This window comes from Mesoplodon mirus (assembly GCF_964341445.2).
Source record: "Mesoplodon mirus genome assembly, chromosome: 18".
In the NCBI taxonomy this organism is placed as follows: Eukaryota; Metazoa; Chordata; class Mammalia; order Artiodactyla; family Ziphiidae; genus Mesoplodon; species Mesoplodon mirus.
The window spans coordinates 8436774-8463323 of NC_138994.1; the positions used below are offsets into that span (position 1 = coordinate 8436774).

The window sequence follows — 26550 nt, forward strand, 5'->3', positions numbered from 1 at the left end:
GGGAGGCCACAGCGGTGAGAGGCCCGCGTCCGCAAAAAAAAAAAAAAAAAAAAAAAAAAAAAAAAAAAAAAAGCCAAATATTTAAATGGCCCCTGGTCACACTCACCAAGGCCACTGGTAATCCGTTCTATGATTAATTATATTCTATGATTTAAGAGAATACAGTTTATAGCAGTGCTTGAACATTTAGTTTCTCCATAAGCATGAATACTATTAAACATCTAAAAACAAAAGGAAGATCCGCCCCCCAAAAAAAATCCAAAAGAAAGAAAAGAGATAATATAATGGGAATCATTATTATCTTTCAAAGCAGTATTATTTTATGAAGAAAGAAGGGAAGGGGAGTGTGTGAGAGAGTTCAGGGATGAGGGGATGAGGTACAAATAAGGGCAGAAGGAAGCAGCAAGGCTGGGGAACGATGCTGGTGAGATTATTCTAGGTGCGTCACATGGTGGTGTCCAACGAGCCAACGGTGTATCCACACGGGCCCTGGGGATGTGGACGTGTGCTAATGTGCATGGCTCACCTACACGCACACACAAGTGAAGTTGCTTCAGCAAAATGATGGCTGCTATAGTGTCATCATTTCTCCTAGCTCAACAGAGGACTTTCTAGGAGGCAAAAAATGATCTTACCATTAATCTTATACTCCCAAAATGGAGTGACAGAGTCAGCTGTGTGGAGACTGTACGCTGGGAAAATTTCAAACCCGAGTCCCCCTTGCAAACTGTCTCCGCTCCTTGGGATTCTTGCCGATCGCAGGCGCCATCTCCTGCATCTTAATGTCACGGTGTCCACACAGCACACGCCCTCTGTGGGCCCAGCTCCAGGACCCAGTCTCGGCACTGCTTGCCAGCTGAAGAGAAACTTTGGATCATTTTGCAATAACTTCTGAAATCTACATGCTTTTTTGAACTCTCGAACACACCTTTCCCAGTCACTTCTTTGAAGAGGCTTATGGATCAAGTTGCCGGGCAAGGAAAATGAAATCTTGCTTTTACCTTCTGTGTTTGGGCTGGGTCGGTTGTTTATAGCTGACTCAGTGCTTCAGCAAGTCTGTGTACCAGGATTTGATTATTATACACACTTAAGTCTACTTCAAGACTTGCTGCTGAAACTTAGGGAGGCTGTTCACTGTAATTCTTAGGATATGAAAAAGCCTTAAAGTAAAACAAATTTCAGGTTTAACCATCATTATCCAGGTTTTCTGTGTTACATTAAAAAAAAAAAAGGTGTTTCAGGGAAGTTGTACAACTTTAGAAAGGATAAAAGAACCTCCTTTTCTGAGGTTTTAATTACACCTTCTGATAAAAAAAGTAGCCTGTTAACAGTTCATCCACAGAAGAAGAAATCTAAGGCAGCAGATAGTGGAGTCTCCTTTGCTTTATCACCAGGCCGTGCTGTAATCTCGAACGCTCTCTGCTCAGCAACAGCTTTGAAGAATTCCAGGGTGGCTTTAAGACTACCTTCTCAAGGCTACGCAGGGACCAGGTGACCTCAGGGTCCTCCTCCCAGGAGGGTGTGGACAGCTCCTGGGGAGCTGACCCTGCTGTTGGAGGAGCCCTGAGGTTGACCTCTCCCCACAAGCCTTGCTGATTTTCTGGGTGGCTTTTAGTCCTAACCCGAGCCACCTCTAAGCATCAGGGTTTAGGCTAAAAGATCTGAGAGCTCAGAAACATGCAAACTGGATGAAGGATACCAAAACGAGTCACGTGAAGAAATCTCACGGAGAGTGTTTGAGTCCCTTGGCTTGTACGTGTCATAGGAAGGAGTAATTCTACTGGAGAAACAATTTTCCCTTCCGGTTTATTACTAACCCGCTTATGACTTTGGTACACTTCAGTTTTTTAGTAAAGAGAAATAAGTAGAAGAGGTATAAAGATTCTTGCTGCGCACTAACTTTATAAAATATGCTATCGATCTGTATTTCCTTTAAATTAACTATATTTTCTGAATGATTAAAATCAGAGATTTTAAAATAAAAATCATCCATCTCCTTACACTAGTTAAAACAGAGGGGCTTTTCTGATCCCTTTCTTCATACACTCATATCAGTTATGTATGTTGTTTTGTACAAAATATTGGTCTACAGAATGTTTTCAAGTATATGTACTCTTTATTGCATTCCTTCATTTGCATTAAACAATATAATATTTATATTTTTTCAATATAGTTTTGGACAAAACACAAAGACATTAACCTTATTTAATAAGACACATAAGTTAATACAATGGGTGCTGCTTTCATGGGAAGAGAAAAAAGAGGCAAGATCTAAGACAGAGAAGGGAATCCAGGATACTGGCCACCAGCAATCACAGAATTTCACAATACAATCCACCTAAAAAAAAAAACCAAAACAGCCACAAAATAAGCTAGGGGTGAAAACCCAAAAGAAAGTAGATATGACATACAAGTCTACCAAAAATATACAGAGAGCAAGATCTGGAGATAATTTACCTTCTACCACGGGAACAGATGACATAGCTACACCCAAGTACCTTACGCGTGACAATTCTTACAGGTGGCGTTAGGTACCTTCAGGTGGCTCCTGATCGCTTGTCCTAGAAGTTTAAGCAGCAACGGGGAGACAGTGGCATGTTCCACGAGTCTCCTCACCAAACATGACGACCTGATTAAATTTCTTCAAACTCGGCTTACACCACCGTTCTCCTTCTCTTCGGAAGAAGTGCGTAGTGGGGAAAGGAAATGTCTTCAGTGTATTGGAATGGATGTTAAAGGACTGAGGGGAGAGGACTAGAAAGTGGTTTATTTTTTCTGGAAATAGTGTTTTATTTAGATGCTAGGTAGTACAGATAATTTAAAGGAAGGATACATTCTAAGTCAGTCATTAAGCTAAGGAAAAAGGAAAAGTGGTGATACTGAATAAGCCTTTAATATTAAACTAAGGGATTGACCCATTTAGAGTTGGACACTAATGAGTGCTGAGAGGGTTGTAAGTTACTTTCATGACACCTTTCTGTTTAGGGGTGTGTGCTTTTTCCATACACATCTCTCACAAGCTGTTAACAACATCTACCAAGTGGTAATGATTAGCATATCTCTTGCCACAGAGCAAATTACTTATATTAAGGGGGTGTCACAGCCAACATGATAATAATCTGACTTTCTGTTAAGAAAGATCTACTGACTGCAACTTGGAAACATCTCTGAAAATGACTGAGAACAGCATCTTAGAAATTCAAAGCCCTGTTTCTTTAGGCAAAGATGACCGGGCTTCCGGGAGAACCTTTAACCATATATCCAATTACCTTTAGTGTTAGCACAAGGAAGTTACAAAATAACCCCTTTGAACCCATACCTCTATTCACTGCTCCTGGTTTACATGTAGAAAGTCTTCCTTCTACTCTGCGAACTGCTGTTTTGCAACATCGTTGCGTTTATTGAGTTTTTGGCTGACGGTGGTGGTAGGGAGCTTAGAATGTGTAGTGTTCACAAGCACAGTATGTTTCCCACGTTTAAAGACTGAGCAAGAAGGAATCGGCTTGCACGGAAAGGTGAGCACAGCATTCTAAAGCAAATTTATACCTTCCACAAAACTGAAGATCTCAATAAGCACAAGGAAGGGAGTTTCACTGCGCTAGTCATGCAGAGCGAGCACGTGTTGAAGGCAGGGAACATTTCACTTTGTCCAGTATCTTGAGTAAGTCGAGTGAAGATCCCCGGCCACCTTCACCTTGGTCACTTTCCTTGGTCACTTTGTATCTGAAAATAGTTCATTTTCAAAGTCGAGGGGGCTACTGAAAAAGAAATATCCAAAACACAAAAAACAGATGACGGTCTGCAAAAAGCCGTTCATCACAAAACCACACTAAAAGCTTCTGAGTGGCTTTTCTACATTTTCACCTATGTAGTTGCTATTAGATGAGCATTTCACAAAAGAAAATGGTTACGCTCCATGCAATTTAAAAGCAGGTTCCAATAAATATGTACCATCGAGCTTGTTCCTGCCTTGTGACAAGGAAGTTTTGCAAAGCAGGACAGGGAGAGCAAACCAAAAGTACAACCCATTTCCTTGCTTGGTCTCCTAGACCTACAACACAGCCAAGAATTCTAATAAATAGAAACAAAGTTGTCCAGGAGAGGTTGAGAATTCAAATCCACATGCACTGTACAGCAGCCCTTAGAACAGGCACATGGGGTTAGAAGAGTGGGAGGTCTGGCCGGCCGTCTTAAGTGTCGCATGTACTTACGCTCCTTCTTCTCTCAAGAGGGCCAAGAATTTTCTCACACGGTATTCAGGATCCATCTAAACACATCATAAGAAATAAAGACGACGGGTTAGTGGCGCCTTCTAGTCACGATGCCCTTACTTCATGCCAAGAAAATGATCGGGTTTATACTTCCTTAGTGCTTTGCTGAGTCACAGAAATGTGTTACCTGCTCCTTGACCAGTATTCTGATACACAGCAAAGCAGACTGTGTCACTCAAGGGAAGTGAATGGGATTTCCCAGCATAGAGAATCGCCATGCACGAGGTTGTGAATGACCCAGCTGGTCATCCACAGGCACCTCAGTTGAGCGCTCCCTTAGCTAGCACCGGGTAAGGAGGCAGCACTGAGAGGCACCAAGTGTGAGACCGGGGCTGCCCATTCATGGGGGTGCACATGGCATCCAATTCATAGGGTTCATCAAAGGCTTCAAAGTGAGACCAAAACTGAAGAAACCAATTGGTGTTGATTAAGCAACTAAAAAATAGCTTATTAACTCTATATAATGGACACTTGAGCTTTTCTTAGCCTTGGTCTCTCTTGCATAGTTTCTTCTTTGCAATTAATGAAAAAAATTGTGCTGAAACTAAAAAAAAAAAAAAAAAAAAAAAAGAACTGTGGGGCTGATTCCTCTGACATGCTCTCTGGATAATCTGGGTCTCTTGTGACTGAGAACTGCATTGTGAGTCTAAAAAAAAGATGGGGGAGTTAGTTCTGGCTCAGGTTGTAGGTTCAGGTTATTATTAATTATCCCTACTCATTTTCATTTCATATTCATATTTCTACTAATTTGTTTAACTATATTTTATTCTCATTGGTCCACCAGAGATGTGAAGTAATCTAAAAATGATCATTAGAAACATCTTTAATGGGGCTTCCCGGGTGGCGCAGTGGTTAACAATCCTCCTGCCAATGCAGGGGACATGGGTTCGAGCCCTGGTCCGGGAAGATCCCACATGCTGCGGAGCAACGAAGCCCGTGCACCACAAATACTAAGCCTGCGCTCTAGAGCCCACGTGCCACAACTACCGAGCCCGCGTGCCACAACTACTGAAGCCTGCGCGCCTAGAGCCCGTGCTCCACAACAAGAGAAGCCACCGCAATGAGAAGCCCGCGCACTGCAACGAAGAGTAGCCCCCACTCGCCACAACTAGAGAAACCCCGTGTGCAGCAACGAAAACCCAATGCAGCCAAAAATAAGTGAAACAAATTTATAAAAATTTAATTCCTTAAGATGAATTTTTATTGTAAGAAACACAATAAATTTTTATTGTAAGAAACACACCTAACTTTTAAAAAATGTTCCAGGGCAAGGAGTCTGTTTCCCAAGAGGGAACTCCCTGCCCTCCAGGAATAGCTTTCAAATGCTCAGTGCAGCTGTGGATAAATGTGCAATTGGATTCCCCCCTCCAACCACTTTTTTTTTTTTTTTTAAGATTTCTTCTCTTCTATCCCAGAAAAACATCTGAACAGAAGTTTCAAATGTATCAAAGTTAAGAGGTCAGACTACAAAGGACTAAGAAAAAGTGTGAATATTTAACAAGAGAAACATTTTTCCTCTTTGGGAATAGAATTACATATGAGTCAATTGTCAAGTTCTTTAAAAAAAAATGGAACTGGCTGGAGTTCCGCTGTAGTCAGTACTTGCAGGTCTTTGCCCATTAAATATATTTAATATGTGTGAGCAAGGACTTACTGACTTGCCTGTAGCTATGGAATTAAAAGTCAAGAGAAAGGGAGGAAAAAAGTAATCTAGATAAATGACTTTATTCCCTCAGGTGACATCCAGTCAGAGCAGATCCTCAGCACTGTGCAAGTTTTAACAGAATTGTGTATAGTGAACAGAGAGGTAACATGACTTATATTCTGCTAAACTACATGCCTCTTCACTTAGGCTCGGTCTCTTTAAGGCAGATCTAAAGAGAATTCACTCAGCTGCACCAAATCCATTTGATGTGAAGGGGTTCAAACTCAGAGGCCTATGAAGTGTCAGTCGCTGAAGATTAGGCCTGAGTGCCCCACTCTCACTTTCCACCCCACATACAGAGGAAGCATTAACTTGAATCACTGACCGGTGGGCATCAAAGGAAGAGGAAGGGGTAGGGATTGGGGAGAAAAACCCACATAGTTTCTTCTATGCAATTATTGAAAAAAATTGTGCTGAAACTTAAAAACTGAAGAATAGAGCTGACTATCTGACAAATTTATCTTTTCTAAGGAAAGAGCCAATGTATATGCACCTTTACCAAGAATAATCCTAAGCAAAGTGATTTGTCTGTAACTTTAATTTACTGCTCAAAATGAAAAATAAATTGGCTTTAAAATAGTCCAGCTGAAAGTTCAGTAAATTAAACTTTAGGTTTCTGAAAGCTACAATTTTATTTTAAAATAAATTTACCGGACTTCCCTGGTGGCGCAGTGGTTAAGAATCTGCCTGCCAATGCAGGGGACACGGGTTCAAGCCCTGGTCCAGGAAGATTCCACATGCCATGGAGCAGCTAAGCCGGTGCGCCACAAGTACTGAGCCTGTGCTCTAGAGCCCGCAAGCCACAACTACTGAGCCCGTGTGCCACAGCTACTGAAGCCCACGTGCCTAGAGCCCATGCTCCACAACAAGAGAAGCCACCACAATGAGAAGCCCACGCGCCACAACAAAGAGTAGCCCCTGCTCGCCACAACTAGAGAGAGCCAGCGCACAGCAATGAAGATCCAATGCAGCCAAAAATAAATAAAAATAAAATAAATTTATATAAAAAAAAATTTACCAGCAAAGATTAAAAAGCATTTGCTTCGTGATTCCAATTTGTTATTGGTCCAAGAGCCTATCTCAGTAAGTAAGTGAAACTTAAATTTCACCTCATCCACCCACAGCTCGCACTGCTGGAAGAACAGGACTGAGCATAATACATGACTCTCAGAATGCAGCCAGTCTGTCCACCTAAGACCCGGGAGAGATTCATTCAACAGAAGTTTACTGAGTGCCCGACTATGTGTCCAGTTCTGTTCCAGGGGTCGTGGATTTAGTAGTGAGTGAGAGCCAAGGCCCCTGAACTCACAAAGCTTGGAAGTGATACATTTATTATCTAACTAGTATGTCAGATAAGGACAAAAAGACACAGGATGTGCACACGGAGGGGTGGAGTTACAAAAAGAAGAAAGGGAAGTTGCCCGTAGACGTGAGAAAGTCCCAAAGAGGTTTCATCTGTTTTTGCCCAGGCAGTAGCCTGGGGCTTAGTTGTCTATGTGATCCTGGACGCTTCAACCCTACAGTAGTTTGCATAAAATTTCTAGGAGCCCTGCCAGGGGAGAATATACACAGCCTAAGTCTAATCTGTACACCCAATTACCTTGTCCCTTGAAACCGTCTCCCAGGCCCCTTTTGGTGTCTGTGCGTCGCTTCCTGACCTCTGATGGACAACGCCATCCCACCCCCCGACCCCTGTAGATAACTGGCTGTGACCCTGCATAACTCACTGACAACCGGTGGGACACTCGGGACCCTCACCTCTCAAATGAGGGGGCAGCAGAACAATTGTTCTTTCAAGTCCTTTCTAGTTCTAAGACCTAGTGACTCCCTAAATTAAAACTTAAAGTAACTCTACATTCTTTTCTTCTACTTTTGAATTTTAAGAAGTAGGAAAGAAAAGTACCAATAAGTTATTGTTTGATCTCAGAAGCAGGCTACTAACACCAACCTGATTCTGGAAATAATATAAAAGAATTATAACTTAAAACCTCAGCGAGAGGAAATGATAAAAACTCTTGGGATATACGGTGAAGCTTCTATGTCTGAACCATACGGAGAAGGAAGCATCTTACCTGTAGGGACATCTCGATCAACATTAGTAACTTCTTGATTCCTATCCAGACCTTCTTCCCTTTGACTTGCTGTGCAATTGTGGTGCGTTCTTTATCCCTGAAGTTGCCCAACAGCTACAAAAACAATTTAAAAAATTAAAGCACTTCTATAAGCGCATCAACAACATTAGTTAATTCCCACATTTACCCTCAAAAGAACAGTGATAAGAACTACCTAACTGGTTCAAGCTGACAGAATTCTCTCATATTTTAAAATCCAACCTGACTTTCCTGAAATCCATTAGCTGCGATCATGAAAATGAAAACTGGTATCCTAAACTCTGTTTTCTTACGGACCTTGATTATAATTTAGAGATATATTTGCTGGGGGAAAAATAGCTCCAATCCATAATAAATATCAGTTAAAATTTTTAACATTCCTTTCTAGGAATAATCTGTATGTGTCAAAGCAGACTAAATAATTCTCTTACTCAACCAACCGCAGCACGAAAACTGCTCAAACAGGTAAGTTGGAAACATTTATCATATAGATGGTTTCTATTTTGTTGGGAGTACGCCCCAATTGTATGAGTCTTGAGGATTTTAAGAAGCCTTCCTGACTCTCACTGCTGAACAAGTCACTAGATAATATTTTCTAACACTTCATCAAGTCATTTGTGCACACTGATATTAATCAAAAGTTTAATAAAGGATATATTTTTTTTAAATCAAAGACTATGTCATCCTCAAAAAACTGTGAGAAAACATTTCTACATTATGAACTTGTTAGTAAAGGGGTTGCTTTTACTTCTATAGCTTTTTTCAAGTTTCTAAGGCTTTAACCATTGCTCCAATTTATTAAATGCAAGTAAATGGGCTGAAAGCTACTATGAATAACTGAATTTTCTATTTATTGATTACTGTACTCCCTCCCCCCCATTCCAAGTTTCTGGTCCATGTAATCTATATGCATTAGTCATGCTGGGCACAAAGTAATTCATTCCTGGCAGTTGGTATGCTGCTTCCACCAAGGAATGAGGAATTACTTCACTCTCACTTATATTTATCTCTTCTTCCTCTAATTCCTAAAAATGACTGCAGGTGTATCCCAGGTTCCGTGTTCTAGGTTAACACAGAAACTAAACACCAGGTGTGATGTCTGGGGCACCCTTAGCATTAATCCAGCCTCAACTCCTTTCTCTGAACGGTGTGCACTCCACTGGCTCATTCTCACCTCCAAAGCCTCTAGCAGCTGCTCTCCTGTGGCAATGCTGGGCACGTGGATGGTGGTGCTGAAGGCGTTAAGCATTTCCATCTCCTGAAGGACATCTTTGCGGCTCGTGGTCCCAATGATAAGAAGCTTGCGGCCCTGATCATAGGGAGAAAATGCGTTAAAACACATGTGAAAGGACTGATTAGGAAACTAGAGTAAGCCTGAACAATATCCATTTATTTAATCGCAGAAATGCAAATGATTAGGCAAAAGAGAAGGAAAAAAATTCAGAACTGTCCTCTTGAAAATGCTTTTTTTTTGGGCCGTGCTGCACGGCATGTGGGATCTTAGTTTCCTGCCTGCAGTGGAAGCGCGGAGTCTAAACCACTAGACCGCCAAGGAAGTCCCTTGAAAATCTTAAAAAAATGTATCAACAACATGATTCAGAAAGAGCAACACTTTCTTCAGCACGTGGTTCAGGAAGAGGCAACTGCTCTTTCTCTTTATCCATATCAATAACATCATGGATCGGTAAATCAGGAAGATACACAAATCAAATAGAAAGATACCTTAGTATATGTTTGTAATTCATTTTTCACAGCCAACATAGTATCAATATATGTATGGTTGGGGAAAAAATGAAATGAATGAGTGGAAACCCCATGCCACCCACTTAGCAAGGCTTTATTACGGTTTTTAGGAGAGGTAGGATAATAATAGCTTACATTTATGCAGCAGTTAACTGTGAAAGGAATGGTGCTAAATGCTTTACATAATTGTCTCATTTAATATCTTTAATTTCTTTTTAATTTTTAGCCCCAAAATATACAAGGAATGTTTAAAAACTATAGCAGGCTTAGGCCACCATTCCTGATTCCCTCTCTCCAGAAGCAACCATTTTCTACTCTCTTAGTTTTTCTTCTTGTATTTACTTCCTCATCTTTAAATAACAATGGTACACTATTATTTTTAGATTTTTCTTTTCAGCTTTAAATATTATTTCCTGAATTCCTATTATGGAAGAGGGAGAGTTAATATTAATTTTGCACAGCCCCCCACCCCAATATGTCCTTTTTCTCATCCTTCCAATTATTTCACAGTCTTTGGTTAAATCTATATTCAGTATTTATTATGATTATATAAATATGACTTACAGCTAAGCCATGTAGTGTACTATTAAATTTCCTTTCTTGGGCAACATTTTGTTTTTATTAGAGTTAATAAGTGCCATTCCCCCAACCCCCCCTTTGCTTAGTTTATCAAGTACTTACCACAAGTTCATCCCAAACAAATACAGCCATGGATATCATACCAATATGTTCAAACATGTTAGGGAATTTTAAAGTTTTGGGTGTTTTTTCTCAAAGACATTCCCCTCCTGGAGTCCTCTGTTCTCAAAGTTCAATCTGAACTGACTGTTCTCTAGGCCTGCTGCACAGCTGTAGCCCTAGAACTTTCCTCTCTTCTCTGTTAGATCCCCTGTCTCCTCACCTTCCTTTGTTTTTTCATTTATTCTCTCTTTTCCATGGTACATATACTTCAAAAGCTTCCTGAGAAAGGGTGTATGGGAGGTAAAAATTTTAAGACCTGGAAATGCCTTTATTCCACCCTTAATACTGTACACTTTATACTTGATAGTTTGGCTAGGTATAGAGAACAAGGTTAGAAACAATTTTCCCCATAGAATTTTCAAGGTATTGTTCTATTGTCTTTTAATTTTCAGTGTTGCTGACTAGAAGACTGATGCCATTCTGATTTTCTGACTCATTGTTTCTAACTTTTAAAATATATATAATTTTAAAAGAATCTTTTCTTTATCCGTATGTTCTATAAGTTATGAACCTTGAGATAAGTCACTCTTTGTTTACTGAATGTTTCTTTTTTTGTTTTGTTTTTTGTGGTATGTGGGCCTCTCATTGTTGTGGCCTCTCCCGTTGCGAAGCACAGGCTCCGGACGCGCAGGCTCAGCAGCCATGGTTCACGGGCCCAGCCGCTCCGCGGCATGTGGGATCTTCCCAGACCGGGGCACGAACCCGTGTCCCCTGCATCGGCAGGCGGACTCTCAACCACTGCGCCACCAGGGAAGCCCTGAATGTTTCTTTTTTTAAAAAAAAATTACATCCTATTATATTTCATGGATACTACCTTATTTTAGATCTCTGTGAATACTACACATTTTAAAAAATGTTTTCTTCTTTTCTCTGCTTTGTCTCTTCTGAGTTCCTTTTTCTTTTCTTTTCTTTTTTTTTTTCTTATTTGTTCATTGGTGGTTTTCTTCAAGTGTCTGGTGATTGTTGGATTACTATTCATACTTAAGAGTTAAACTAGTGACTGGAAGCTCTGAGTCCGAGAGCTTCATGATAGGATGATAAGACTTGGCTGATTACTGGGTGTCCCCCAAAGGTTAGGATGTGTACATTTTCCCCGGAGAATCTTCCAGTCTCCTTTCTGAGGGTTATAGAGACTAGTTCCCAACATACTACATGGGAGTCGATAGGGGAAGGAGTCTGGGTACCTCACCACTCGATATGGAGACTTCCATTTACTCCTATTTGCAGTATGGCACCTCTTTAGATCAATCTCTCATTCAGTGTCCATTATAATCCTAAGAATTAAGTATCAGCATTATCTCTATTTTACTGATGAAGCTACTGAGTCTTACAGATTTAACTAATTTGTTCAAGGTCTAATAACTAATAAATGATGGAGCCAGGAATGGAAACCAGATCCAGAATCCAAAATTGTATACTGCCTTTTTTCACAAAGAAAAACACGTTTTAAAAATGTTTACTCGGAAAATGGAAGAGGAATGGATTTTAAACTATGTCACTAGATTTATGACACACACTCATTCCACAGATAAGCCTTTAATACAATTAAACCTTTCACAGATCTTAGAAACTCAGGGCATTAAAATAAATGAGAAAATTAAAAAGTTATGTGAAAATTAAATTAAATGTAGGAAAAGATTTTAAGAAATTGAAGATCAGATGCCAAAACAATTTCAACTGGGGTTTTGTAAATATTAAACCACTATTGCTAATAAGGTGTGCTAGCCTTTCTCAGTCTTACTGATTGCTTTTGTCCATCTGTTGTGCCAAGAATGGATGATGCACCAACATAAACAAAGGCCTACTAAAGAAACAAGGTTGAGGCTTTCTGGTATAATTAGTAATTGGCATATCAAATGCCTGTGCAAAGACTGTGAGAGAGAAGTATACCTCTGAAGTATACACATTAAAGGGTAATCATTGTTATTATTCAAGAAACCAACTAGCTAAAAATCAAACACATTGTCAACAGACCTTTACCAAGCTCCTGGATGAATACGGAATAGACCCTGTATATACAGAGAGACAGATACAAAACAGATCATTATAATACAATATGGAACGTATCCTTGAAGGCTCATAGATGCCAAAAGCCACATAGGCTGGTATATCTTCATTACAATTAAAGATAACTGTTACTTTGCTTTTTTCCTTAGGTTTTTAATGTTCCATAGTCCATAATTCAAACCCCCTCATCTTGCCCCTCTCTTACAGAGGACAACACTGGCCCTAGAAGAATGGCTTCTTACCCATTCCAGAAGGCTGGTATTGCCATTTTCCTAGTGAAACTTTGTCTTATGTTACCAGTGACTATGCTCTTCAGAGTGTTAAGACTGGGAAATGTAGAGCAACTTATAATGGAGATGTTAATTTATGTTCTGCTTTTCTTCTGTTTAACAAGACTGCAAACACTGCAGAGAGGTCATGACCCAGGGAAGTTCAGGCCTTGACTTGTTAGCATCATCTTTAAGAAAACACCGAAAAACATTACCAAATAATTAAATTGTGCTGGGTCATTCTGTATATTAATTAGTGGTAATACTCATGAGGACGCTTTACCGTGAAAAACCAGCTCTGAATATATTAATATCATAAATCACACTGGAGAACATTTTGGAGAAAAAGTTGCCAGCAGCATGAAATGAGAAGGCCAGCTTTAAAAATAGAAGTAGAACTCAACCCCAAAAGAGAAATCCAACTACTAGTGGCTACTAGTCTGAGTCTATAACGCCAAAACATGCCCCTTGATGGAAAGGAAAAAAGCTGAGCGACAACTTACTTGGAAAAAATTGTTCCCAGCATACTCTTCACTGAGATTTTCTAGTTCTGATGCAATAAAGAAAAGGCCTAAATAAAACGACTATCTGCCAATCGGATTATGATAAACATTGTTCCAAGGTTAAATAAGTATTAGTTAACTAATTCTTAGTACCATAAGAAGCAACTCAGGTGAAAACATTACCATGAAAAAGGCAGGGCTCAGTCAGGTGTTGATCCTTCAGAAAAACCACTTCTTTACATGATGAAGAATGAGCCAAGTACTAAGCAGTATCTAAGCCTTTTGCCACACAAAGGACTAACCAGATAATCCACACCCTTTCATAGGCCCTGCCCATTGATTGGCCCCAATAAACTGATTTGCAACAAAAGTTCATGTGGAAGAAAGCTTTTTTTCCCCTCCCTTAAATAAAAATGCCACCAATATAATACTGCAGTGAAATGGAAGGGCTGATTTTAACCTGCTAACAAAAGTAAAGTCAGTTATGCAGTAAAGAAAGGCCAATTATTTCCATATCATTCAATGCTGAGCAAGGGCAATACACCCTTGGTAAAAAGAATGAACTGTGAACAACTGGAAACCCTGAAACGGATTAAGAAGTGAGTGTGCTGGGGGCCTTAAACTTTATTTTCTGGTTGTTAGAATTTGAGGCTTTTGTAAACAAAAGTGAAATTTTTCAGAATTCAGAATTTATAAGCCCAGTAAGTTAAAGATAAAATAGATTAGTTGATCAGACCATTAACATGAATTGACTCTGTTCAGGTATTTATGGAATTATGAGATTCAGTTTGTGCCTCTAAAGTGAGCACAATCTGGCTGGGGAGACCAAGTAAATACTCAGGGACCACTGCCAAGTAACACACCAGCAAACACAAATGAATAATGGCTGAGGGGACACAGCTTATGGGCACAGCTTCACTGGTATGGGGTCATCCGGGAAGATTCCTATAGCATCATAGAGACACTGATGAAGAGGAGGCCCTGGAGGAGAAGGGACTGGTCTTCCATGCTCCTAATTCCCATGTGGGTGGTGGAGGCAGCTGAGCCAGAGCCCTCAGGGCTGAAAACGAAGTCTTTTTAGAGAGATGGGGAGTAGGCAGCCAATAAAAGGAAGACTCAGAATGCCAAACTAAGAAAGGAGATTTAGTATAAAAAGCAACAGGAAACTAAAGAAGGTGCTGGAGGTGGAAGAACTGTGATGATGAGAAAGATGATCCCAGCAGCTTCATGCCGGGCAGTCCGGCAGCCTGTGAGGGGGCTGCTGCGGGAAAGACGGCTCTGAGAAAGGGTCTCAGAGTGAGCGCGCCCAGGAAGGGTCGGCGCCTCGTCATCAGTGATGCACACACATGCCTTCCATTTCAACGCAAGCCCAGGGTGGGCAGAAAGCAAGGGAGGAGAGGCAAGTCCCCTGATGGACAGGTGGCCTGGTGCCATACAAAAAGCACAGGCTCCACCATTCATAGCTGGGTGATTTGGGCTAGATTACTGAACTTCTCAGCACCTGTTTCATCCTCAACCATAAAAACGGGATTAAAAATCCTGCCTACTTGTCAGAGTAGAGCATGAGGTGAGAATGCGTGGGGGAGGGAGGCCTTTGCCATCACTGTCAGAGGAGGCAGGAGTGAAAGGAAGTGAGGGCTTGAACGATGGTCTTGAGAGGAACCTGAAAAATTGTCCTCTGCCTGGGATGTCAGGAATCTATGACATCGAGTCGGGTGGGCGAGCAGTGGGGCACCTGAGAATTCCTCTCTTCCCAACAATGCACGGCCCTGGCCGCAAACGACGCCAAGAGAGTGCATTCTCCCAGAGGGCCAAGATTCTCTCTGCATTAGGGGGAGATGAGCACGCCGATCTTCAGCTTAACGACGGTTAGTCAAGGCCCAGACGAGGCCTGAAGCTAAAGATCAAACGCCCCTCAGAAGCAGCCGTGACAGCAGGTTGAGAGTGAGGGGCCTCGGTGAGAGGCAGGGACTCTGAGGAAGAAATCAGCTCAGGGCAGAGGATGTGAAGCTTTTCTGGTAAGAGGTGCTTCAGTTTGTCACACTAGCTTCATTCTTGAAATGGGAGTAATGTCTGATATTTTAACTTAATTTGTTATTATTCAGTGCAGATTAAATAAAAAATTCTATCCACCATAGAGCTTAGACAACTTTACCACTGCATTTATTTGCAAGTCTGAATCTTGTTTCTAGCCTGTCAGCTCCCTGGGGGCGGGGCCATGTTTTATTCATCTCTGTCCTTGCAGGTCTTTAGCACAGCATGCCTGGCACACAGAAGATACTCTGATGTTCCCTCTACCTAGAATGCTCTTCCCTTATACACCCACATGGTTCTCTGCCTCCAAGTCAGGGTCTGCTCCAGTGTCACCTTTCCCACAAGGCCTACCCCCCCATACCCGCTTCATCTCCCTTTATCTTGCTCCTTCCCCCCACAGTAGGGACCACCTCTTAACATACTATATACTTTACTCATTTACTGTCTTTACTTATTTATTCTATTTATTGCTGGTCTTCCCTCATAAGGACAGGACTTGTGTCTGTTTGGTTTCACTGATGGATCCAGGGCTAGCATAGTGCCTTGAACATAGTGACAGGCTGATACATTTGTGTTGAATGAATGAATGGTGATCTCAGTGTAGGTTTCAAGGGCCGCAGGTCACTCCTTCCTTGTTACACTTCTCTTCTGGCCCTGAATAATGCACACTATACCAGATGTTCAACAGGAAAATAACTACCGTTTCAGAGTCTATACATCTGAGCCCCAAGTGTTGAATACTATGATAACAAGTCAACAAGTTTTAAAGAAAACAATCCAGAATGATCAGCATGTATGCTTCATTTACAATATAACTAGATGCAAAGGATGTCATACCGCTTTCTTTTAGCTAATCAATTGATCGTCAATAGTTAAGCTATTCATAACTATTCATAATACAGACTTCTCTAACAGAGAAAAGATAAGACTCGTTAGAAGCCATTAATTTAAGCTAGCGAGATAAGTATTATTAAGCATCTCCTACAACTCTTGGTTTCCCCAAATCAAGGGAAAAATTTGACTACTATTAAAAACAACCAAGAGTCTGGACAGCGAGGAGAGGAATGGGGCCTCTTTGCATATCCTGCATGCATTTGATTTCTCATGGCTCAAATGTCTGTAACTTCTTTTTTTGGTAGTTAAATGTTTAAGCTGAATACCAAAGGAAGGATGTTTCAAATAAATCATGTTACAACTAGGCAGACAACTACACTTAAACTCTCCATTAGATTTTACCCTGAAGCAAATTCTTAGCCTACTGTCTTTGTAACCATCCTCCTGGTGCTGCAGGCAGGACAGAGGACAATAAAGAGGGGGAATTCATAATGCACATTGAATATGAAATGAGAAACTTCACCCCAAATAATTTTTAAAAATCACTATAGGCAAGAGCAGACCACTTTGAGATATTAAAGAATATTTTAGTACCAGTTTGTGAAAAAGACATGGAATCATCAGATTTTATACTCGGAGCAGCTCTGAAAGCTTGCCTAGTTCTCTCCTCCTCCCTCTCCTCTCCTGGCTATTTTGTAGGTGAGAAACGGGGGCAAGATTTTACATCCAGGGAGGGAGCTGAAACCAGAGGTCAGGCATCACTGATATTCCCACTATGCTTTGCTGTCCATTCTTATTTGTGTAATTTTTAACTTATATCAGCAATGGCTGATCTCTTAATTATGAGTTAGATAGATATATCACCTAGAAATTACGACCTCTGAGCTCTTAGGAGAAAAGGTTAAATAAATTAAGAAAATAAAGACGTACTGATGTACGGTATTCTTAGTGTCCAGTTTTGTAGGTGCTCTCTCATTAGAAACTTAACTAAGAGGATCACGGATTCATCAGCAAATCCAAACTCTTCCACCTGGCACCCACAGTAGACTTTCCCTCCGCTTTTAGCTTGAGATGCCCTAAAATGACCCCTGTGCTCTAATCAGGTCAATTTTCTTCTTCTTTCTCATTTAACTTCTACCTCTGTGATTTTTATCCATAGCATTCCTCTTTATTAAAATGCTTTCCAGAGTTTTCTACCAGTTCGCAATTATCCCTCATGTTCAAGATATTTCAGAACTTGCCTTCTCTCCACATTCTGCCCTCCTTTAACCCTACACAACCCAGTTTGCTCCTTCAGGCTCCACCCTCTCCGAGCATAGATTCAATGTGCCCAGTAAAAACACCTCATTTATCTGGAGGCCAATTTACTGAACAATGTCAACTATCTAGAACATAGCCAAGAACCAAGATATATGCAGAATTCTCTAACTTCTAGAACTGAAAAAACACAATAAATCAGGTTCAAGTGACTACTCACAGGTAGTACCAGCTTATCCACTGGGCACAGCGGGCACAGGGGCAAGGGCCCACAAAAATATTCTAATTTCTTCTAAAATCAGAAGAAAAATAAAAGAACTTTCAGGTTGGGGAAAATGTTTTAAATACCAACAGTTGGAAAATAAAAGTTTAACATTTTCTTTATGAAGAAAGGGACCCACGGAATTCACGACATGGCCCTGCTGGCAGGAAGCTCCCCCGGCTCTCATCAGAGCCTAGCTGCTCTCACTTTACAGACAACTCAAGGGTCCTGGAGGTTGCCTTTCTTAGCTCACAGCTGACAAGAAGCAGCAAATTAGACGAGGGGGAATTGTCCGAGGCAGGCAGACTGACACAACTCACTTGAATTCCTCAAGTAAAAGCTGATAGCAAAACCATTAAAAACAAGAAAAAGTACAACAAACTCAAAAAAACAGGGCACACTGGGCCTACTTAATGACTCCCAGGGCCGAGCCCTCTACATTCCAACAGTTCTTGCATAATCGCCACGTGATTATGGTTTGTAATGAAGATCCTTATTCACTGACGTAGTGTTTATAATACTTTGCTTCAGACACCACAGATGTATGTAGCATTTCTTTCCTTTTAAAAAAGGCTAAAGTGTAACAGCAATTGATATTTAAAGAGGTTAAGCTTCAGTCATTTCGGAAGAATGAAGCCTTTGATTTCTTACTAATTCCTACTCTTCCCTCCAGTGAAACTGAATATGCCACGTGAAGCCTAAGATAAGTAACTGTACACAAAACGTATCCTTAAATTCCCAAGTATCAGTTAGTATGTAAATAATAAAAATGTGCTAGTTCTGGCGCAGGCATATCCATCACCATCTCTGCCCACTGCTGCGGAGCTGGAATTCCTCGGCACAGCATAACGGTCCTGATCAATCTCCCTTTTACTCATCTTTCAAGACCAGGATCAAGAACTACTATTTGTGAAATATTTGCAGCTTTTCTCGGGTAAAATGGACCATACTTTCCTCCATAGTCCACTGGAACCCACATAAGTTATAAAACTTAACTATTTACATCATCATGTTTACACATCTTTCTCCCTCACTGGATTGTGTCAGGGACACCAGTTGGCCTGCATACAAATAAGAAAAAAAAAAAAATACCCCTCCTAGGTGGATGAATTAGAAAAAAGCAGTCATCTAGGTATATGTAGCCACCCTTGTCCCCATCTCCTAAAGCCCCAGCACCTTGTATAAGTAAAAAGGCACCCTTTTTCCTCTTCCTCAGGCTAGGGTTGCCAGATAAAGCCCTGAGTGTTAAGTATGTCCCAAACAATGCATGGGATATGCTTACACTAAAAGGTTATCTGGTGTCTTTCTGAGATTCAGATTTAACTTGGCATCCTATATCCTCATCTACTAAATGTGGCAACCCTACTCAGCTGGGCACTTACAGCCCACGTCAGGGTACACGGCTCCCAGGGTGACTGGAGTGTGGGCTGGATGTTAACCCCCACTTGCCAGTTGACCTTGTGCACAGCTCATGCCCAAACTGCACAGCTGAATAGGTGGTCCTGGATTATGAGCTCTTTGAGGGCAGGTAGCATGTCTTATTCATCTTTGTTATTTCTATAGTACAGAACAAAAGTTTATGAAATGTACATCCTAATAAAAGCATATATTCCCTAAAGAAATATTTCAAACTTGCATTTCAAAAGAAATAGTTTTGGATAGAAAGAAACTTCTCATCTCCTTTCCATGAAGCTTAGTAGAACTGTCACCATCTATCCTGGTCAACCTTGGTCACATTGGCATCCAACCATCGTTAAGTTCAGCCTGGAAGCACAGCACTGAGCGGAATGCCAGGTGGGTGTCCAAGGACAACCGTGAGAGTCAGGAGACACTGACATACACACCTTTACTCGCAGGACCACAGAGTATCTTACAGACCAGACCTTAAATTAAATCAGGCTTAAAGAAAAAACAAGGCTAACAAAATATATTGCATACAGACAAGCTTAGATACAAAGGTAGATTCATTTAACTGTTGTTAGTCAAGCAGCAACTTAGTTGCAAAGGACTGGAATTTTGACAGTTACACTGCTGAGTTAAAAATAAAAACAACTGTATACACATTAAGTTTTTATTTTTCCTGATTATAAAGTAACAAATGCTTATTGTAGAAAATGTATAAAATTTAAGAAATAATAAAGCAGAAAAACCCACCTACGATATACCATCTAAGAGCAGTTGTCTTTAAGATGGAGAAATAATAGAACTTCCTTTTTGTTTTTCTCTTCATTCTTTTTAAAAATTCTTTTGTACATTTTAAAATGAACATCAACTAACAGAATAATAAATGCATTAAAATATTGGGAGGATGAGCTCAAACTTTTTTTTCAAAATTTGGAGGCAATCACAGAAAACAATTTTGGCATATTTCCTCCAGTCCTTTTTTCTTCATAACTGAAATCACACTTAGAGAATAACTGAGGATTAAGCGGAAGGTGATCTGATCCTTAGGCAGGCAGTTTCTGACATGGGCCCACTTTCTATAGATGATGGATCACTAGCGGGGCGGCCACCAAGCTTTCATCTCCCTGCTCTGGCTGGTATTTCTCCCTGTCCTCCCTTCCCATTATTACTCCTTACTTGGGGAACTGGCACCCTTCTTCCACCTGCTCCAGGGCTGGCCCCAGCACGGTCTGCAGGAGGAGCCCGATGGCTGGCAGCTAGAGAGAAAGGAAGCTGTCACTCCTGCTGACATTTCTAGGGCTGGCTTCTTCCGCAGCAGCCACCTGGAGCCTAGCTCCTTTGATATGGGTTGGTGACTTTGTTGGTTTTATGTATTTTTTGTGTGAGGAAAGACAGAGTCAGAGTTTTCTTTAAAGTGAATAATAAACTAACCATTGAGCTGTGATTTGCAGTTTACAAAGAACTATCATCAACATTTATCTTATTTAATTCTCACGATCTAAATATTAGTTAAATATTACTACTGTTCCCGTTTTACAATGAGAAAATTGAGGCTCAGAAATTAAGTGACTGAATTCAAGTCTTCTAACTCCTGAGCTCTTATTTACACTGCCAATGCCAGTTCTACACGTAGACTCACCATCTTCAAGATATCCATTCAACAAATATCATCATCTATGTAGCCTAAATAGGTCTGCAAAGAAAGAGAGAGAGGGGAAGAGAAGAAGAGAGGAAGGAAGGAAGGGAGGAAGGGAGGAAGGAAGGAAGAGGAGAAAGGAAGGGAGGGGAGGGGGGAGAGAGGGAGGAAGGAAGGAAAGGAAGAGAGAAAGAGAAAGAAGGGAAGGGAGGGTCTAGGCAGATTGTCTGGAGCTTTGCTTGTGAAAAGCACTCTTGACATTTGCCATTTCCCAATGTGAGAGGTAAGCAGGACTGTCAAGATGAAAACATGGTTACAGACCAAGCTGTGACGTGAAAAGATCAAGGCCTTGTTCCATCTACATTCCAGTAACTATCAGGAATATTGACAGATTGTTCTGGACCCTTTGTAAGGTTCCCCTTATTGGTTCTTCTCACCCAATAGTTGTTATGCCGTATAGTATAAACCCTTATGGATCTTCAAAGATCTGTGTATTTGTTTTGGGGACAGGTAGGTAGAAGAGAAGCTGTGAAATGCTATTCTGTTCCACCTTGGATTAGAAAAAGAGGTGAACTTTAGTCACAAGCAACAGGTAGCTACAGGGAAAAAGGAAGGGGGCCCAGTCCCTGGAGGCTAAGGACAAGTGTAATGGGTAGTGTACTTGGGATCCCACAATGGCCAGAAGCCCTGGCTCTCTCTCTACTCACGCTGTTGAACTCTGAAATACCTTCATTCTCCCTTTTATAATAGGGATCTCCAATCCCCAGACCAGAGTATTTGTCTTAGGACTCAGGAAGCTTCTAAATTTCAGTGAATGGGCGGTGGGGAAGCAGGGTGCCTTTACTTCTTTTTCCAGTATTGCAAATGAGAGAAGTTGAACCTGGGCATTCCAACTTGAAACTCTGAACTCACTTTCCATGGAAATTTGCTATATACAGTTACATTCTTTAGTTTTCCTATCTTACATGCTAAAGAGGTTCTGTGGACTATCTAAAGGCACCTCTTTTCTTAAAACAACAACAGCTGGGAAATATGTTTCTAGTTCTATACAACAGCCTAAATAAAACACTAAACCGCTAAGAACTCTGAAACATTAAGAAAACGAGAAGAAACAGAATCTTAGATGTCAGCCCTTAGGCTCCAAGCAATGGGAACATTCAAATCACGCAAGAGAAACATTCATCCTTTTTTAAGGATAGGACTTTATAAACTGATTCTTTACAAATGACATTCTCTGTGGACAACAGCATACTCCTACTTCTCAGTAACTCTACGCTTTTCACAATAAGGCATTAATACCTTACATCTGTGCAGCCCGCAGGTTTACACAGAACTTAGTTATGTGAGTTGGCCGTCACTGTGGTAGGTAAGGAGGAATTATCATTTTACAGATGAAGAAATAGACACAAAGGTATTAAGGGACTAGTTCAAGACTAAAATGCCAGATGGCTGTGCTAAGACTCAAACTCAGGTTTTCTGACTCCAAGTCCAATATACAATGAGTAAGCTGTGCAGAGAGGATACTCATGACTAGATTCATGGCCCCATGGAACATTATGATGGTATAAATCGACACCTTTCTAATGCTGATGTCAAGTCACAGGAATATATTTAAGACAGTGAGAGAATATTTTGTCTCAGCACCATTAGCATTTTTCTATGATTAAAATTTAGATATTTAATTTTGAGTTACCTGAAAATGGTGTCTTATCTATCTTATAATTTTTTGCATTAATTAATACGTATTTTATATGTGCCCTAATGAAAAACAAAACAAAAAACCCTATTTTGAAAACATGGTTTTATTTATTTATTTTTTAATTTTTATTTATTTATTTATTTTTTTGCGGTACGCAGGCCTCTCATTGTTGTGGCCTCTCCCGCTGCGGAGCACAGGCTCCGGATGCGCAGGCTCAGTGGCCATGGCTCACGGGCCCAGCCGCTCCGCGGCATGTGGGATGTTTCCGGACCGGGGCACAAACCCGTGTCCCCTGCATCGGCAGACGGACTCTCAACCACTGTGCCACCAGGGAAGCCCCAGAAAACATGGTTTTATTTAGCAGATATCTGCAGCAATGTTTTATGAAAGGACTCACCAAATTTCTTTCACTGTTTTCTTTTTTTTAACATCTTTATTGGAGTATAATTGCTTTACAATGGTGTGTTAGTTTCTGCTTTATAACAAAGTGAATCAGTTATACGTATACATATGTTCCCATATCTCTTCCCTCTTGTGTCTCCCTCCCTCCCACCCTCCCTATCCCACCCCTCTAGGTGGTCACAAACCACCGAGCTGATCTCCCTGTGCTATGCGGCTGCTTCCCACTAGCTATCTATTTTACATTTGGTAGTATATATATGTCCATGCCACTCTCTCACTTTGTCACAGCTTACCCTTCCCCTCCCCATATCCTCAAGTCCATTCTCTAGTAGGTCTGTGTCTTTATTCCCGTCTTACCCCTAAGTGTCCATCAACAGATGAATGGATAAAGAAGATGTGGTACATATATACAATGGAATATTACTCAGCCATAAAAAGAAACGAAATTGAGTTATTTGTAGTGAGGTGGATGGACCTAGAGCCTGTCATACAGAGTGAAGTAAGTCAGAAAGAGAAAAACAAATACCATATGCTAACACATATATATGGAATCTAAGAAAAAAAAAAGGTCTTTCACTGTTTTTTGATGAACTTGAAATTGTTCTCTCTCTCTCTCTCTCTCTCTCTCTATATATATATATATATATATATATTCAATTTACATAGAACTTTCTGAGATAACCTAGTAAGTAAAGTACACTTTTAGAGAAATTTTTAAACTATAGTAGCCATCTAACGTCACTGACTTAATAAATGAGAAAACTGGGCTACTAAACAGTCAATCATCACACAGATTTTTTATAAAGAAGTCCAATGCAGAAGTCACCACATCAGTGATTACAATTAATGTGTCTGGCAAAATTACTAAACCTCTCTCTTAAAGTGGTTATATATCTTCTTGAGTCATATTGTAGTCATTAGCCAGAGTTAATTTTGAACAGATAGACAGAGAGGTATTCATGTTTAGGCCTGTTTGATTTGGAGTCTCTTCCATTATTTGCTTATTTTGCTAAAGCAACCTAAAGACTGAAGAGTTGCTTAATATCACCAAGACCCCTAATAACATATCCAAAGTAAGATTGCACTGAGATGTCATGTAAGGATTACAGAAAAAGCAATCTTGTAGAGAGACTGGTGATCTTAAATTAAATCCATGGAGAAACAAATATGTCTGCCTGAGTTCCCATCAGGAGTTTACTAACAGTCTTACTGTTAGTTATACCCTTCCCAGCTCTAAGCCCTACTTCTTTCTTATCAGGTAATATTCCTAAGTGCCAGAGCAGTAAGGAAGTAATTTTTTTCAACAACTTTATTTTTCAGCTAAAATTCTAACAACTGTCAGGTCCAAGTTCTACTTCAGTAATATTGCTATTAATTTGGAGTGATCTTCTTTTGTAAAAGTTTACAGTTTCCAAAGAGTTTTCCAGCTGGCATGCTGCAAATGAATTATAAGTGTTCTAAGATATCAATTCTTGTCAGCCCTTGGGAAGGCTGGGTGGCACTTGGCGTGGCTGCATCTCTGGCCAGCTGTGAATGGCCTCATCCACTTACCCAAGTACATCATCAGATGTTATCATTTTCTACATGCCATGATATGAAAAAGGCTGGGAAGCACTGAAGTGAAGAAGGAGTGGTTCTCCATTCGTTACAAGGTTATTCTGGTACATATGGATGAGGTCTTCCAAACGGATTTGCAAAAGTGTCAGGTAAACATTAAAGCAGTCAGGTTAATGGGCTTAGCTACTCTCACACTTGTTGAGGAAACTGGAAGTCATGTCATTTTACAGCTGAGGAGTTCCTTTTCAGGCACTTTGTCTCCCAAAAAGAGAAAAAAAGAAGGTGCCAGAAGAGACCTATGAGGAAACTCATAAAGCCGCTGGTGCTGCAGTTTGCAGGAAGATTTACCTGGCCTTACTGCGTTTCTACCGCCTCTTCCTCGACACGAAGACTAAGGCTTTCATCCTCCTGATCCTGAAAGGCACATTCCCTTCGACTTCCATAAATCTGCAAAGCTTGAAAAGAGCCCCAGTGTCATCAAGCAAAAGAGACGGCTTTAGGAATCTCACTGGAAGGAGGGGTGTCTTCAAGCCTCTCACTGCTAAGCCGGACATTTCCTAACACTGGACAAATTGTACGTCCAGCTCAGGGAGGGTGAACTGCAGTGGTCTTTTACCCTCCAAGCCAATTGTTAGCTTTTCACAAGAATCAGCAGGGAAGCACATGTGAAACCTCTGTGGTGATGGTGAGCACCCCCATGCCTTGTGTGACTCTGCATGTAGATGAAGCAGGCTGGGAGCTTTCTTAGCTACTGCTGCTGAGTTCTCAGAGCAGCCCTTTTCTGCGGCGTGGCTCCCTGCTGGGACAGCCCTTTTCAATTTTTCTATCCCCCCTCGATCTCTTCTCCTGCAGAACACAGGGAAACTTGATTGAAATAAAGACTTAGGGAACATGTTTTATTTTCTCCTGTTCAATCCATTTTAGAAAAGCTTTTAATTGGTTTTAAAAAGATGCTAAACAAAATGTGATGATGTTTTTCAGTCTTCATGAACTACAGATACCACTTTTTATACTTTCAAAGGGCTAATAAATCAATCATGAAATTAACTCTCCAGCTAAATTTAAAGCAAATCCACTGAATACTGGGTTCATTAAAAATCTATGCATTTACTTGGAAAAATTTTAAATTCAAAGAAAATTATCCTAGTAACTGAAATCTGACTTGAATTTTTAGTCCTACGCTGAAAATCCAAGACCAAAGCAATCACAAAGGGAAAAAAGGAAGGCTTGTGAGCCAGTTTTAATAAGCCAATTTACAATGAGGGAGGGGAGATGGGGGAGGGGGAGAAGTAGAAAAAAAGAATATCTTGATACATAACAACATAGTACCCCTGAAGGGATTCTTTTATTTGAGCATGTGCACACATGCACATACAATTTTTCTATGTGAAAGCTGAATTACAACAAATGCAAAATTAAGGATTCTGTGACTGATATGATTACTGTATTGTATGCATGTACAGTTCCTCTTTTGAAAGAAAAATGCCTACAACTTTTCTGTTTTCTTGACAGTGATAAACTAATAGCTTTCCACCAGTCTATGCATCTCTACAACATTCAGATTCATATACATTTAATATTTAATTGAAAACATCTGAAAAACCTACCTGATAATGGTTTGGTAAAGTGAATGCTTCTACTTTAGAATGACAAATAGTCTTGACACTGGATCAGCCTGAAAAATTTTCCCTTATTGTCCTGAGAGAATACAAACTAATTTAAAAAAGCAAGGTGGTACAGAGAGAGCATATTTTTATTTTGTTAAATATATGCCAACTAGAAATATTTTAAACGTTACTTTCTTCTGCCACTGATTCACTTATACAGCAGGTCATCTAGCAGTCCAGGTCAGAGTCACCAAATTCTGATTAAGGACAGGCTGGTATTCTCTTAAAAGAGAATCCCCACCATTTCCAATCACTAAGGCAACCAGATCTATCTTCTACTTCTTAATTGCTCCTATATCCTTCCGTTCCAATCCTTAGAGAAATTCATTCCACAGCCCTTTTTTAAGGATTCAACTCCTGTTTCTAAGATTTCTTCCAAGCTGGGCCATGTATGTTGTATGCTCACTCCTTACCTCTAGCTCTGCATGGAATTCTCCTTTCGTCATTT

The 26550-nt window shown here is 40.5% G+C and overlaps 1 protein-coding gene across 1 annotated transcript in view; it reads right to left on the minus strand.

Moving 5' to 3' along the window:
* Positions 1–2084: 2084 nt before the first annotated feature.
* Positions 2085–26550, minus strand: part of NSF (N-ethylmaleimide sensitive factor, vesicle fusing ATPase) — a 160973-nt gene continuing 136507 nt past the window's right edge. The window contains exons 18-21 of the mRNA XM_082603461.1: positions 9262–9396; positions 8049–8162; positions 4212–4267; positions 2085–3723 (exon numbers count right to left, since the gene is read on the minus strand). Of these exons, the coding sequence (XP_082459587.1) occupies positions 3603–3723; positions 4212–4267; positions 8049–8162; positions 9262–9396 (426 nt within the window). The 3' untranslated portion in view covers positions 2085–3602. The remainder of the gene's footprint in view (positions 3724–4211; positions 4268–8048; positions 8163–9261; positions 9397–26550) is intronic.